The 17,702-nt window shown below is 36.1% G+C and overlaps 2 protein-coding genes across 2 annotated transcripts; both read left to right on the top strand.

Annotated features, from left to right (window-relative positions):
- Positions 1–651: 651 nt before the first annotated feature.
- Positions 652–4,877, top strand: LOC100371787 (kelch-like protein 11). Its single transcript, XM_002738788.3, has one exon. It carries the CDS (start codon positions 671–673, stop codon positions 2,480–2,482), a length of 1,812 nt encoding a protein of 603 aa, XP_002738834.2. The 5' UTR covers positions 652–670; the 3' UTR covers positions 2,483–4,877.
- A 9,059-nt stretch (positions 4,878–13,936) lies between these two features.
- Positions 13,937–16,120, top strand: LOC100371327 (tubulin alpha-1A chain). The gene is made up of 3 exons (XM_002738785.4): positions 13,937–14,058; positions 14,448–14,670; positions 14,788–16,120. The coding sequence occupies exons 1-3, from the start codon at positions 14,056–14,058 to the stop codon at positions 15,915–15,917; spliced, it is 1,356 nt and encodes a 451-aa protein (XP_002738831.1). The 5' UTR covers positions 13,937–14,055; the 3' UTR covers positions 15,918–16,120.
- Positions 16,121–17,702: the final 1,582 nt, after the last annotated feature.

The following is a 17,702-nucleotide window of genomic DNA, read 5'->3' as shown; positions in this document are numbered from 1 at the left end:
TTCTCGACACTTTCATGAGATGCTGCTATTATTATCTAGAATAGATTTGCCATGCGCACATTTTCGTGACGTTTAAATTGATTTGGGCACAATTTATTTCAATCAATGTGACTCGTCACTGCGAACGACTGTGAATTATTTATTGTGTTATCAGTATGAACAAAAGCAAGTCCGTAGTTGGGAAACCGAGTTCATCATTACATGTTTGCACTAGCTCCAGCCCCGATGAAATGAGCAACAATACTACAGATCTTAAAAGAAAGTCATAAACAACATGTATTTACATCATCATTGGGTCCCATAAACACGTCAATAAAACATTGTTGGCGTATTGCGTGTGACAGTTTGACCATGTTGTATGGAAATTTCTGTCTATTGTCTACCCCGGCCATTAATCTGTCCTGCAATGACGTGTCAGTATCCTGCCAACTATGAGTCATGTTTACGGATTATCCTACCGATAACAACAAAAATAACCGGTAACGGTAACTGTATTCGATGAATAAAGAAATATGAATGTCTGTAAAATTTATATACAGTATATTTTTACATAGAACTGAGGTTTATGGGGTTTTTTTCTGCGTGGCTGCATGTTTCGCAAGAGGTCTTTGTCTGAGCGCCCTCCGTCGGTCGATACGGAGAGTTAAAGGTCGGTCGAACGGTTAACAAAATGGCGGCCCAAACACTGTGCGGGGAGTCGTTTGGGAAAATCTCCCACTCTTCCGATCTTCTACGGAGGCTAGAACATTATAGAGAAAGTGGTGAGTTGTGTGACATGACACTTGTAATAGAGGGCCTTGAATTCAAGGCGCATCGCGTGGTTCTCGCGGGTTCCAGTCCGTATTTCGAGTCACTGTTTCACAGCAACTTACAGGAATCGCAAACAGGAAGAGTAGAATTGATCTGTACTTCCCCCGATGGTTTGGAATGTATCCTAAAATACATGTACTCAGGACGAATCGAGATCACTGCAGATAATGTCTACGACATTCTCAAGGCTGCTGATCATCTTATGATAACTGAAGTGAAGGGATTTTGTGAAACATTTATGGAGAAGCAATTGACCTCGTCCAACTGTTTACAAGTCAGGGACATAGCCGAGTTGTACGATTTGATGAAATTGAAGGCCTCGGCAGAAGACGCGATTGAGTGCAATTTTTGCGACTTGCTGACACAGGAATCATTTCTTAATCTATCAGCGGAAAGAGTATGCAGCATGATGTCAAATGAGAACATCAAAGTGAAGCGAGAAGAGGAGATATTCGAGTTTGTCGTGCGCTGGACAAATAAAGACATTAACGAAAGAAAAGAACATTTCCCTCGACTTATGAGTTGTGTTCGGCTGTGTCAAGTGGATAAGAAATATTTGCTTGATGTCGTCGAGAAGAATAAACTTGTTGAAGAAAATACTCGGTGTAGAGAGTATGTGAGGGAGGCCATACGATATCATATGGTTCCTGAAGAAGATGTTGTGTGTCATAATTTAAGACTGCAACCCAGGCCGTGTCGACTTGTGGATTTACTCGTAATGGCTGGCGGGACTGGTTATGACATTAATGGGTCATTTGCTACAAATACAGCTTACGGGTATGTATTTTGCGAAGATCGTTGGGTTACGTTACCGCCGTTGCCTGAAAAGATCAGTCGTAGCCCTGCTGTTGCTATGGACAACAAAATGATCGTCATTGGAGGATCCCTACTACTGGATAACTCAAATCATGTATCAATGTTTGATCCACTTGTAAGCGAGTGGAAGACTCTACCCGAAACACGCAATCCCCACCGATTTGGTGAATCCGTAATTTGTAACGGTAGAATCTACGTGCTTGGAGGAAGCCTGTCACCGAGGTCGCTTGAAGTGTTTGACCCAGATCACAATTGTTGGATAGAGAAAGCTTCATCAATGGATGATCATGCTGGATTTGAAATGGTAGTTCTAAATAACCGATACATCTACGCTATGGGTATCCGCGAAGGGGGACTCATCGAATATTATGACACGCACACAGATCAGTGGTTTCGAGTTTCCGAATCGGAAAGTTGGTGCTGGAAGCAAATGAATTGGGAGCCCACCTGTCAAATCTTCCCTCCGCTGATAATGGAAACTCCCACCGCGCTGGAGTTCTCTGGTTTAGGTAGATACAAAGTTGCCATTTCTAAAATGACCAGGAGGATAAGTCTCGAGAACTCTGACATTAATTTGATTCCGGACCCACCGAAGAGGAAAGGTTCTGTCGTTCGTGACATTGGAGATCACGGTATCTTTGTGTATGGTGGTGTCCAGCATTTACCGGATGGCTCAGAGTGCCTAGACAATTCGGCATACTTGTACAAACATTCAAGTAAAACGTGGAAAGAGCTGGCACCCGCACGCAAGCCAATAATGTATCCATCGTGTGCTTTAGTACAGATACCCTATAGTTACATTAGTTCGTGCCAGGGTAGCCACAGCCACTGTTCTTCTTTCAGTTTCACCGATTGAATCCATTTTTTAACTGTAATTGAATCAGCAGCAGTCAGTCGAGTTTTTTTGTGTTTGTTTTGAAAATTTACAAGCTGTTAACCTGTTGTTTCACAGTTGTCTCCCATTGATGAACCAATGTCTACACATTGGGTCCACACATTTGTGTAGAAGTCTGTGTGTCTGTAGCACAGTAGATTCCACAGTGATTGTGAAAACGTGTCAAAATGTGATTCTGTTTCATAAGAGTGGATTTGGGTTTAAAAATTGATGGTTTTCTAGTGCAATATGTAGTGAAGCTGTATTTGCTATTGCAGAAAATGGCTTCTTTCTTTTAAACAGCATGTTTTTTAACATCATAAGGTCATACAATGTATGATAGAATACATGGACAAAAACAGTATAAAATGCCACGCAAAAAAATTAATAATCCATATGATATATGATGAAAAAAATACTATTAACGCTATTACAAAAATATATGTATTTGTTGATAAAATCTATTCATTTTCACTCATTTTTAACTCATTTTGAAGATTATATTATATCAAAGAAATTAATACCTTAAAAAGTCATTTTGGCAGTAAAGTTATTATTCATAAGATTTCCATGCGAAATAATCCTTGAATAATTATTGATTTTGAAAGTAATGATTTTTGAATTTGTCTGAAAATAGTCAAAACAAATAAGTAAACAAGCACACTGACTTGTATTTGGCTGCCCCCGAGATACATAGTTTATCACAACAATGTAGAATTTACTGTCAATTCTTTATCATTCGACCTTTAACTTTTTGAACATCATTTCGCATTCCACAAAATAAATCTGAATAATTTTGATCTTGACTTTTAACCAATGTAAAAATATGTCTATCTGGTCCGGCTCTAACAAAAATTATAGAAAAATATGTAAAATTTGGTGTAAATTGTTGCCGGGAAAAATTAGCACGTTCAAAGTGTTAAATTTTCAACAATTTAATAATTTGAGGACAGTCATGGTGACTTCTGTCTTGAAATGTCATGAATCCCCTTGTCCAAGGAACCCAATAAAATGTCCATTTTAAAATGTGCAATGCTCCTTGTTATACAACATTAAAAATAAAAATCAGTCATGTTACAAGTGGAGTTGTCTCAACATTTGGCTTGACAATTACCCATGGTTCAATATTTTCCCATGGTTCAATGCAAAGTGAAAATGCACATATGTTTGTTGTTGAGTTATTCAGAATTGCTCACAATGCGTGATACTATCATAGATGAAGTCTAGATAAGATTATTTGCGTAAATTTTATGAATGGCTGTCTTTACATGGGCAGACAAAAACTGGATGGAAGCAGAGATAATGAAAATCAATCAGTGGTCTTTATGAAGAATCGTATTTCACAGTTATTAATTAAATTTGAAATTTGGGCAGACAGTATCTTGTGCATGTATGTCATTGGATCTAGTTGCCTGGATACTGTGTCCATGGTTACATCGCCAACTGATATTATGAGCTGATATTATAAAAACAGTCTACATTGAATTGCGCCAGTACTTACTAATAGTATTCCGTAGTTGTGTATTTTGTTTACTTTATACATTTGTTAAAATATAATTCATAGAGGGACTGTAAGTGAAAATGCTACGAAAATTACAGTTTTTGTATCAATTGTTTAATTTTGAATATGATGGAAAATGATTTGAATGATGGTGTTTGGTTGTGTGTTGAATTATATACCGAAAAAGTTTGTGCTAGGGTATAAATGTATTGAGAGGAAAAAAGCACTGTTAATTTCAAAATATAGCGAATGCATGAAACATTGTGTAGTATCTTGTAAGATTTGATGAAAACAGGAAAAAATATTGTTTATTAAAATATTTCAATGTTGTCCTTTTTTCTACATTGATATTTGTCCTATTTAGTGGCAATAATGCTGGTTTGAAATTTTTGGATATTTACAAAATTGATATTAAAGTTCTGAATTGAAAAAAATTTAAATTTTCTGGAGCCACATCCCATTCATTGCAGTGAGTAAATTTCACACATTACAAAGCTATCCTCTTTGAAATGAATACTGTGGAATACTTTATTTTCGCTGAAATTAATTTTCGCTGAAAAGGCTTTTTGGGCGTTTTGTATGGAATTTATTTTCACTGATTTTGGATGAGTATAATGTGAAATATAGGAAAAAAAAGTATATTCGCTAGATTTTATTTTCACTGAATCATCCCTTCAGCGAAAATAGCGAAAATGAATTCAAGTGAAAATAAAGTATTCTACAGTATTTATAAGGCTTTTAGAGTGGATTCTTTTTATACCAGGATTATACATTTTTTTTGTGGTTTGCACGTGTTAGGAAATGTGTGTGTTAATCCAGTCTTCTGTAAAATCACAAATATGAATAAAATTTGCTACTATTCCCTAATTCTGAAAACCACCAATGTTTTACGACTATTGTCTCATTTTTTTAAAGAGCAAACCATGGCTCTATGCTCTGAATATAACTTGCATATTAACTTGTGATTGTTATATTTTGAACAGTTTAGAATGGTTCAGTTCAGCAGATTAAAGATCTCAATGTGTATCATGGGTCAAACTATTCTGATTAAAATATTGGCTTAATTGTTTTATTTTAATGATATTTCTTATATTATAATTATTGTTTATTATTATTTTTTAATTCACAGTTAATCTGTGCAAACAAACAATTCTGTCAGTAAATTAATTGAAACCCAAAAAGTTAATAATTATGATAATTATAAAAAAAAATATCGTTGCAATAACAAATAAACACCAACCAGGATTCAATTTTCATCAGATTGTGGTCTAACACAAGACTGAAGTACAAGATCAACCGAAATTATTCTCTGTTTCAGTCATTTATCTCAGAAAATAAAAGACCTGACCTAATTACTTCTATGGTACATTTGTATACATCCACTATGCTGTTGTGTACACATTTTTGTTTATATAACACCATATTTTTTACATTTTTTTTCTATAATTTCTTTATTGATTTTCGACAAATAGATGTAATTTATCGTTGGTTACATGCCTTGAACAAAATTGATCCAAAAAAAAAAAATACTAAACAATTATGTAGATTCATATGCGGAGGTGAACAAACTTGAACTTGGAGTTCAACAGGTTAAAATAAATGTTGTATCATATGTCCAGGAGACTGCAAAATAAAATTAAAGGACAATTGAGAATTTTCTGTGAATCAAATTTATTTTTGTTCTCCATTCATTATCTCCTTGTGCAATTACCTACTCAGCCGAACTTGAACTCTATATCAGGGGTGGTGACCTCTTTCATTGTCACAGTGCGGAACTGATGTCAATGTTACTATAGTTTAGGTACCAAGCGACAATGTAAACGTTTGAAAAAATTAGACCTTGTTGCATAAATACATGAATCATGTACCCAAAAGCAAGAGTTGGGGGGGGGTGTGTTTTTTATTGCTTTTGTAAATCAAAATCTTGTGATGTACCCTTTTTAATTTTTTTTTTCATAATAAAATAAAAAAAAATAGATTGCTAGTGTAGCTCCTTCATAAAAATATCATAAATTCAATACAAATATATGCATGTGATAAGTTGTCTGCAATTAGGAAGTGTTTTGTAGCTTTCCTATCGATGAGTCAGTTCTGAAAGCTATAATGAATACCACGCCCAATTTACATTTACAGACATCGCCATCTACGGTCGAGTGTATTGCGCCCTCATTCATTAAAATGACGTGGCAGAAGAACCTGATGATGCAATGTTGTTTTAACGAAGTGAAACCACCATGTAACTGAATTATGTTCAGCCCCCCCCCCCACCCTCCAAAAAAAAACGTTTTTGGAGAGATTATTAATAAATACCTAGAAATTGAGACAGTAAAGACCGAAATAACGGAACTAGTTGCATGTACGAAAAGGGAAACGAAAAATGAATCCCATTCTAAACTTTCTACCTCAGTATATAATTAACGTAGACATAAATAAATATATAACTACAACCTTATTACCATTCTGGAATATGAATATAAAATGTAATGATTTGTTTATATTACTCTCAAATTAAAAAAAAGAAAAAGGCAAACATATCCATAGATATTTGCATAATTGTGCATTTTACATTTTATTATATTGAGAAAATATATTTTATTCTACTCCGTTGCAAACAGACAAACGCAATTACAATAAATTTAAAGCAGATTATATATAGACGAGCATTTGAGATATACCAGTCGTAAATTATTTTTTTCAAAATTACACGAAGAGTCAGTGAAAAACACTTGGATTAAAACGTGTTCCACCTCGCTGGTAAGAGAGAAAACTATTATTTGTGAATGGGGGGAAAGTGAAGGTAAATCACACGTTCTTCCTGAGAAGCCGCTAGAATTTCACCCAAAATATTCAAACGATGTGTCGTAACTGCTGTGATTATTAATACACTTCTTTTTTAATATCATATGTGTGTTTTTGTTTGTTTTTGATTTTTAATTATTATATTAGTTATTGTTTTTGTATTTGGTATCACCCAATTTTGTGACGGTCTGGTCGTAACCCAGATATAGTAGCGGGTATTCTTATTGTGCGTTTGTTTGTTTGATTGACGTCAGATTGTATATGAATTCCAAATATGCAACACTGCACAACCAAATCCAAAGCCTTTTCGAATATTGTTACAAAATACAGTATACTGTATCAGATATATATATATATACTCAGAGGTACATTATGAGAACCACAGTGTCTCTAATTATTTGACACCACAGTTAGAATTTGTATTAACGTGTTTTATTTTTTCCGTGTTTTGTGCCAGGCCACATTTTCGGACATTGAAGTGTTTTGTTTATTGTTGGTGTTGAACGTGAAATCTTTCTATTAAACCTAATGTCACGTGTTTGGAAGTCATATCCGACTGTACTATGAACAGTCGGGTTCGGGAATCGAACCCAATGACCATAACTTCTCTGATCAAGCAGCAATGCCCGACAGGCGACTGATTCCAATAACTGATTCGGTATACGAAAGCACGCCGCCAACGGCATTAAAAGTCTATGCTTGGAGAATTTGATACTCGTTGACGCAGACAGAATCACCACTGTAGCATCGCTCAGTTGTACCTTATCAACGTTAATATATCCCCTCCATTTAAAAACAAACAAAGTCGATGACATGCTTGTATTTCAGACTGTTTTATTTAATATAATACCAGAGTAACCCAGTCTTAAATTTGTGGATGGAATCTAAGCCGAAATCCAATCGGTTTTGAAATTATAGCGGAGCGATACATCTTTGATAATGATAATGGTTTGATAATGATTGCTGGTTGCTTCGCGTAGAATTAAAAAATATTTCAAAATTACTGCAGAAACATCCACTAGACCCGATTATTCGTGGTAGATACTTCAAAACAAAAAAGCAATTCAAAAATTTAGTCAGGAAAAAGAAACATGCCCTAAAACAGTTAAAACTGAATGAGCTTGAAAAATCAAAAAGTGATACATCTAAATTTTGGAAAATACTGAATGATTTAAACAATGACAGTATAACACATTCAGATAATGAACCTATTTCACCTGGGGACTGGTTAATTTACTTTAAAAAACTGTTAAATAAAAACAACACTGTTCACTCTAATATGAAAACACATCTAGAAACTTTAGAGAAAAGTGTGGACGCAGTCAATACAGAATCTTTGAATGGTCCTATTCAAAAAAATGAAATTAAAAAAGCAATTAGCCAATTAAAAAATAATAAGTCATCAGCAGAAGACAAAATCAGTAATGAGGTTTTTAAATGTGGTGGTTATTACCTGTCAGACGCACTACAAAAACTTTTTAACATAGTGTTCATGTCTGGCAAATTCCCCGATTCTTGGAATACTAGTCTTATTGTACCCTTGCACAAATCTGGATCAAAATTGAACCCTTCTAATTACAGGGGAATAGCAATTTCAAGTTGTTTAGGTAAATTATTTAATAGTATTTTAAACACAAGACTAGTTTCATATCTAGAAAAAAATAATATCCTCTCTAATAAACAATTTGGATTCAGGAAAGACTGTCGGACAACAGACAATCTGTTTATCCTGAAAACTATTATTAATAAATACCTCCATCAGGACAAGGAGATCATCCATCAGGCAAATGATAAAAATAAATTGAAAACATCAAATAAAATTTATGCCTGCTTTGTAGACCTCAAAAAAGCCTTTGATAGTGTTTGGCATGAAGGTCTTTTTTATAAATTGTTGAAAAATGGTGTAAATGGTAATATGTACAAAATTATAAAAGATATGTATGGTGATGTGAAATATAAGGTAAAAACAAGAAATGGTTTAACAGAATCATTTTGTTCAAATATCGGAGTAAAACAAGGATGCAACCTTAGCCCAAGTCTGTTTAATTTATTTATTAATGACCTGCCTGATATTTTTGATAATGATCATTGTGACCCTACACTGTTACACAACACACCCATTAATTGCCTTCTTTATGCAGATGATATTGTGATTCTTTCAAAATCCAAAAGGGGATTACAAAACTGTTTGGATAAACTATCAGCCTACACATCAAAATGGCAGTTGTCTGTCAACACAGATAAAACAAAAATAATGATATTCAATAAGTGTAACAGACTCCTTAACAAGGAAATATTCTTTTATGAAGGAAAAGAAATCAATATAGTTAAAGATTTCAATTATCTTGGCTTAACTATGAGTCCAAATGGTAAATTTAAAGATGCAATGAAAAACCTAAAAAGAAAAGGAATAAAAGCCTTATTCTCATTAAAGACCAAAATTGGATCTGGTAATCTGGACATGTCCATACTACTGTCACTATTTGATAAACTTATCAGACCAGTTATTGTGTATGGGAGTGACATTTGGGGAGAAGAAAGCTCTACAAAATCAATTGTAGAGGATGTTCAGCTTACATACTATCGGTACATTCTTGGTATCTCAAAAAATACACCAATCATGGCAATATATAGTGAATTGGGAAAATTACCTCTTGACTCTTTTATTAAGAAACAAATGATAAAATATGCCAATCGTATTGCAAATTCCACAAATACTCTACTTCAAGAAGCATACTATGTCAATAAAATTATTAAAAGTAAATGGTTTAAAAAACTTGATCTGATATTAAATAATATTAACCATTCTTATCTTTTAAATGAAACAAATATTATCTCATTATCAAAATTAAAAACAATTGATGAGAAATTAAAAGAAGAGTTTACAACTGAGTGGAAAAATGAAATAAATAATGACAATAGGAAAAAATCAAATTCTAAAAATAAACTAAGAACCTACAAACTTTTTAAAACCAAAATAGAACAAGAAAACTACTTAACAATTATGAAAAACAGTGAACTTCGCAAATCCTTAACAAAATTTAGACTTGGCAACCACTGTCTGAAAATTGAAACAGGCCGGCATACAGGATTGGATTTTAAAGACAGAGTCTGCAATATGTGCGACAATGACCATGTTGAAGATGAACAACATTTTGTCACAAATTGTCCTCATTACAATGAAATAAGATCAAAACTTTACATTGTAGCTAATAAACGTATACCAAATTTTGACAAATTTAGTAATGAAAATAAATTCATATCATTACTAAGTGACGAGAAAATGTCAATTCCTTTAGCGCAATATTTAAAAAACTGTTTTAATACAAGACAGCAGCACCTACATAAACTAAGCCAGTAATACATTCCTTGTATTCAACTTATTATCTTTTTTTTTTTTTTATGCCTTTTTGTTCCCTTACTCTTTATGTGGTTATTTTTCTTTTACTAATATCTGATTTGTAACCCTTTTCATCCCCTCCGGGGGATGTTGTGTGTTAATAAATAAATAAATAAATATCTTGGTAAACTTATTTCACCAGTACCAGCGTGAATTGATCGTCTTCATTTTGGGCATTCAACTCAACTCAAGTTGACACTGTTTAAAAACATTTTTTCTTTCAAATGTTGAGTACCGGTACTTGTATGTGTAAAATAGCCCTGTTTGTCAAATTGTTATGTCGTCAATGGGAGGTTTCGAGTTAGTTACTGTTGTAAGAGGCGTCGTGGACCCTATTAGTCATAAATACATTATGACACGCCTCCCACATACCATCAATGCTAAGTACAATATGCACTTAGTGGCATAACGAACATTGTAATCTGTTCTAACGTGTTAGTCGGTAGTAAAATAATATGTGAGTGTGAAGACGCCATTTACAACTCATGGCACATGTTAAAACCTGTCTCACACATTGCTAAAGATACTCTGGGCAATTAATTGTATCTCGTAATCTCAATGCAGACAATAGTATGCACAATAATGAGGGGGGCAGGGGTTATTTTCGTTCAACGTAAATGCAATATTTTTTTGTTCGTACTACGTAAATTGAAAAAATAAATTCCGTAATTCTGTAATCACAGGCTAGACGTACAACGTAATCGATCAAATATTTTTTTCGTACACTGTAAAAATGTGTCATTTTTCTCGGTACGTACAAGGATTTACATCCAAATAAAAAAATCGTAAAGAATAATCCAGGGAAATTACATTATAGAAACTGTAAAACGACTAGATGACAAAATTCACTACAAAATTGAATGTCAAGACGTAAAAGGCCCTCTAACCGAATGAAGAGCATTACGAGGGTAATATGCGCATGCATCTCTACACACGGCGCAGCAATGGCGGAGAATTTGAGCCGGAGAGCTCTTCGGACCATGCAATGATCCTTTTTTTAACACTGTCAACTGTAAAAACGTCTTTTTTTCCTTGTAAATTGTAAAACGTCCTTTTTATTTCCCGTAAAACTGTACCAGCTACCCCCTTGCCTCCCCTCAATAATGTTATTGCACATATCGCGATTAGTATGGATACTTTCGTTTCTAAATTAAAATACACACTAAACAGTTATCTTTTGCTAATATTTGTAACGTGAGTCGGAGTATCCAAGCTAAGACAACCGACCACGTTAGCGCTGTACGTCATGGTGTAAAATATGCGGTGTTCACACCTCACACCTCTGATATTATTAGGTAGGAATGAAGAATTGTCACTAGGCTCCCAATGCAGGTATAGAATGTGAATATGTGTAAATACAGTAGCCGGACGATTCAGTATTTAGATAAATTTCATGGAATTAAATCAAAACGTAATTCTCATAGAAAAATATAATTTGTAATATGTAATACTTTAAAAAATTCTTGCACTTGAGACACCAAAGTTTCATGGATAGTCGAGTAAACTGGTCAAAGGACGATCAGCATACCCGTAAATACACGGTTTTCATACACTGTCATCTAACGCGGTTAGGGGTTGGCCATAAGACCATTCCAGAGAATATGGAAAAACTGTTGCCATATTTGTGCTTTTCTCAACTCATGCGTGTAAATTATTTGTTATAAATACATTTTTTTCTAAGCGTCGCCTCTTGAGTTTTGATTTACTTCGATGGGTTTATTCTGGTCTTGGTATCGTATGTGAGGATGAAATCGCCAGAGGTTGCCGTCGGCGCTCGTTACAGGATTATTCACTAAGATGTACGACACGCCAATAGTATTCCTATCATTTATGGATGTCCACTGAACCAACTAATATAATGATGTAAACATGTGCGTGACAACTCGTCGAATTTCGTAAGGTACTTTTTTTTTTTATCTCCATAGTAACTCTCTGGATACACAAACACACAGGCTACTCATAAATCAAAACACTGACGCCCCATTCCACCACGTACGTAATTTATTACAACAATTATCACAAGATCGTGATGCCACCACTGTCTAAACACGTCAGGTGGATTTGTCACGACTCGATAAGACAGATGGTGTTGCAAAGTAAACCGTGTACTTTGGCCTGTCATAAGTTGTTACAACTCGTTAGTTATAAATGTAGCAGATCGAAGTGATTTACACTCAGAAAAAACCACTGATGTATACAGAAACATGTACATAATGGGTGTCATTAATTCCATTAATTCCGTCAATCACCATTGAAACACTGTGATTACAACGAGTAGGCATGTCGGGTACAGATTTGCGTAGTCGAGACATCCCGGACATGCACGGACCGTGTGGTGGCTACATATCTTGAACAACCGTGACAAAATTCAATATACACTCAGGCTCTTGTATATTTACTGAATTGTTTGCCCGAATAAGCTGGCGAATGTTCGTGAAATAAACACAAAACAGCAAATTATTTCACAGATCGTAATGAAATTGTGGTTGTTAGAGAAGACAACCGGTGCGAGTCGACGGGATTGAGCGGTAACTAAGAAAACAAATCTGCTCCCGAATTATCCGAGGTTATCTGGGGGTTGATCGCAAACATTATATACATTGTAATCGCCTCATCCAAGCACGCACATGCCCAGAGCAATATGTGAAATACTATTTAAGTTAAAATTTATGATTTTTCTGCTGACAAAAAAATGAAATATGTTTATGAATGTCATGAAAAGAGTACAAACTCGTGCCTTGTTTATTATTTTATTTGCACAGAACGTACAGCGATTCCTGGGATGTGTTCGAGCACAGTCCCTTTATCCCGGGATAAATGGACTGTGGTACGAGCTATGAACGTTTGTGTTATCATCATACTAGTAATACCGTGTGTTTATTGTGCGTGTGTTGGCTATGTTTAGACAGGCCCTTGTTTATTTCATGCATTGACAAGTTATGTCAACAACATTGGGATACACAAAACGGACAATAACAGGGGGTTTCGCATGGCTGGTAGTCAAGAATGTTCGCACCACTGAATGCACAATAAAATGTACTTGCGTACCTCCAAGTTTCTTCCATAACAAGAATATGATTGTGTGTAGTGCCAGCTGCTCATGGCAACATGACCAAAAGCAAATAATGACGAGTTCAAGTTTGTTTTTTTCAATCGTGCACATGATGGACAAAGTCTAACATAACACATCCGAGGCAATTGTATCCATCCGCGCCATGAAGCAACAACTATAGGGTGATGTTAATATGTATTATTTTGTTAGAGTAAACTTAAAACAATAATAAATTTATGTTTAACTGTGTCTTTTGAGCACATGAATAAAACAAAACACGCAAACAAGCAAGTAGTACTGTTAAACCAGTGTTTCACGGGGATCTAGTTTCACAGTGCTCAATGAGACGCGTTACGCTCTGAGTAAAGTGAGCAATAATGAGTCTTGGCGACGGTTGCTATGTAAATTGCGGTGGGTTCTATTGAATGCAGGTGGGTCAACTTACTATATGAGGGGGACCTTTTCGAATTATTCCACATTCTGGAAATAAATACAAAATTATGCATTGTATATATATTTAAACTCACGTTCGAAATATTTTTAGAAATGAAAATGTCAAAATCATGTCATGTTTTACGTTGTTCCGTGCCAATACATGTGTGATGCACACTGTTTACATAATGGTTCGTTCCGTTACTATGACAAATGATGGATACAGGTAGTATAAAACAGCATTGCCGTTGCGAGGATTTCAATTCGTTTCCTCACGATCGACTCGTTACAGTCTCTGTGTGAGCTAAGGACGGAAATTTTGCAGACCATCTTCTTCAGTACTTCGTGTTTATAAAAGAAATCAACCGAAAATGGTGAGTAGACTTCGCCGAGTTTACCGATCTAGTTGTTTTTAAACATTGCGTTAGAATTTGCGGTAATTTTTCGATGTCTTTCTACATCGTAGTCCTGGGTATACAACGATATAAACCGTTAAATTCAAATTTGAAAGGTGATACTGAATTTGGAAATGTTATATCCGCTCTTACTTACATTTGCAGTCGTACAAGTTCGTACCTTAAATACTTAGTACATGTATGTGAAATTCAGTATGTTTTCACCAAATGTACCATCCGGCCTTACAGTTTAGAGAACCTTACTGGCCCCATCTTTTCAATCAAACGGCGTATCGATATAGTGGTTGCTACCAACAAACCGCGAATTACCACCAACTGACCTTTGAACATTTTTTTTCTCTCAACAGCGTGAATGTATTTCTGTCCACGTTGGCCAAGCCGGTGTCCAGATCGGTAATGCCTGCTGGGAACTGTACTGTCTTGAGCACGGAATTCAGCCCGATGGCCAGATGCCAAGCGACAAGACCATTGGAGGCGGTGACGATTCTTTCAACACTTTCTTCAGTGAGACCGGCGCTGGAAAACACGTGCCCCGTGCCGTATTTGTCGACTTGGAACCAACTGTAATCGGTTAGTATTTCTGTTTTATGTTCACAGTATTTCTATTGATATTATTTCATCGTATTTGAGACAAATGATGTTGTTTTTAATTTTAAACTTACCACTCTCAATGCTTTTCTATTGCAGATGAGGTCCGTACTGGTACATACCGCCAACTATTTCACCCAGAACAACTGATTACTGGTAAAGAAGATGCCGCCAACAACTACGCCCGAGGCCACTACACCATTGGTAAAGAAATTATCGACTTGGTTTTAGACAGAATACGCAAGTTAGCCGATCAATGCACAGGGCTGCAAGGTTTCCTCATCTTCCACAGCTTTGGCGGCGGCACTGGTTCTGGTTTCACATCGTTGTTGATGGAACGTCTCTCTGTCGACTATGGTAAGAAATCCAAGCTTGAGTTTGCTGTATATCCAGCCCCTCAGGTCTCCACCGCTGTCGTCGAACCATACAACTCCATCCTGACAACCCATACCACCCTGGAACACTCTGACTGTGCATTCATGGTTGACAACGAAGCTATCTACGATATCTGTCGCCGTAACCTTGACATCGAACGTCCAACCTACACCAACTTGAACCGTTTGATTGGCCAGATTGTTTCCTCCATCACCGCATCTCTTCGTTTTGATGGTGCCCTTAATGTCGACTTGACTGAGTTCCAGACCAACCTGGTGCCCTACCCACGTATCCACTTCCCACTGGCCACCTACGCTCCAGTCATCTCCGCTGAGAAGGCCTACCATGAGCAGTTGTCCGTTGCTGAAATCACCAATGCCTGCTTTGAGCCAGCCAACCAGATGGTGAAATGCGACCCCCGCCACGGCAAGTACATGGCATGTTGTATGTTGTACCGTGGTGATGTTGTACCAAAAGATGTCAACGCAGCCATCGCTACCATCAAGACCAAGCGTACCATTCAGTTCGTCGATTGGTGTCCCACTGGTTTCAAAGTTGGTATCAACTACCAACCACCAACCGTTGTTCCCGGCGGTGACCTGGCTAAAGTGCAGCGTGCCGTCTGCATGTTGAGCAACACTACAGCCATCGCCGAGGCCTGGGCTCGCCTTGACCACAAATTCGATTTGATGTACGCCAAACGTGCCTTCGTTCACTGGTATGTTGGAGAAGGTATGGAGGAAGGTGAATTCTCCGAGGCTCGTGAAGATCTCGCAGCTCTGGAGAAGGACTACGAAGAGGTCGGCGTCGACTCCGTTGAAGGCGAAGGCGAGGAAGAAGGTGAAGAATATTAGATTGCAGATCACCAAGACACTCGTCTGCAACTATACTGTCAAAAGATCCCACTCTAAATAGAACTATAAGACAAGTTACAATATGTATATTCGTGAAAAATGTTATTGTCGTTGAATTCGGGCATACATTAAAAGATCGTAACAGCAAAATAATATATTTGTGTGGTTAATGTAATTAAAAAGAGTGTCAGTAACTATGCCAACAGCTCGATTGTATGAATAAATGAGTAAATTGGTTATAATTATCCATATGTGCAATCCCAGACTGGTCAAGGCATGACAATATAGTTAATCTTTTAGACATATCCGGGCTAATCTTGCACCAGTGAGTCCACAATTTTGTTTTTGTTTTAATGTGTAATCCCAGCCTACATATTTACCATAGTAACGACAAATAATAATATGCATCAATGGTATCGATTCCAACTTGCCCAGATCGACGACGCTTCTGTCAATATGGTGCTAAAGTAAGCCAAACAATCCATCTAAGTCAATAGAACCGAACCCCGTACCCTGGCCTGCTTCTAAAACTGGTTTGGCAATATATCCATAATAATTACATTTACTCAACAATAAAATATTTTAAACCGTCACTGATCGAAGTCTTTCCGCACCCCAATTTCGCGTCATATTTTATTATATATTAAGTATATGACCCTGGAATTAGTATTAATGCTTAACATTAAAACTGACCACATAAGAAGGTAACACGCCTCCGCGCCTGGTAGCGGGCATGTTTGGGGTTTGTCAGTGTCCATCATGATGGCTAATAAATGAGAACACCCTTGAGTGACTGTCTGACTAGTCGAAATATGAGTGGGCTGTAAAGTAGTTATGTTGGTAAACAGAAATTTCAGAGAGACTAAACAAACACGTAGTGTCAGTTATGTCGGGGAAAATTTCAAACAATAAAAATACCAAATTCTCATACCCCAAATACTAGACTGGTTATGTTTTGTTTTCGTTGGCAGACTTGCATCACACTTATTATTTGTTCAATATTCGCTGAGTGCCATTTAAATATAATAATAAAACTACGTGAGAAGACATATACTCATAGATGTTAACGTATATTTTTGATAGTTAAATATATCTTCAACGACTCGCTTGGTTTCGTTTCAGATCAGAAACGCTATTCGCCATATGCAGGCACCTGCCCTAATCAAATGTTGTAATCTTTTTAAAACTCAAACCCGCATAATTTTTTTCCAGATTTTCTTTTTTCAATATGTCGGCCAATTAAAAATTATACCCATTATACAAATCAGAGAAGAATATATAAAACTTGGCACAATTATTTGGTGAGAAAATGATCGTATTATTTGTGTTTTCGTGTTATACAACGATGACTTGCTCACCCAGGGCCTAATACCCTGCTAGAGCACTTTGACACAGCTTTGGAAAAAAGAAAAAAAAAAACAAGAAAAAAAACATACAAAACCAATTAATATGCGTAAATATGTTTGCCATACACGTCTGACGCATTTAAGTCAAATTGTATATCAATAAAAGTGGAAAAACACATTTGCAAAAGTAGAAGGGGTTTTTTACAACATTGTTATACTAGTATCTATATATGAAACAGAGACTCAACAACTTTTACTCAAACTTCTCCTGATATAAGGCGATAAGGAAAGCCAAATTCGCCACATATGACAATAACGCAATTGGTTTCTTTGCCAAATACACATCATACCCCCCCCCCCCGTTCAATGATATGATCTCATACACGGAAGTAAACGGTATGAAATTTTTGGGATGAAAATGAAAGAATTGGACTTTAGC

This window comes from Saccoglossus kowalevskii, chromosome 13 (assembly GCF_978046115.1).
Source record: "Saccoglossus kowalevskii chromosome 13, keSacKowa6.1, whole genome shotgun sequence".
Lineage (NCBI taxonomy): Eukaryota > Metazoa > Hemichordata > Enteropneusta > Harrimaniidae > Saccoglossus > Saccoglossus kowalevskii.
Note: the sequence above shows the minus strand (reverse complement) of the source record. Positions and strands in the feature narration are given on the sequence as shown.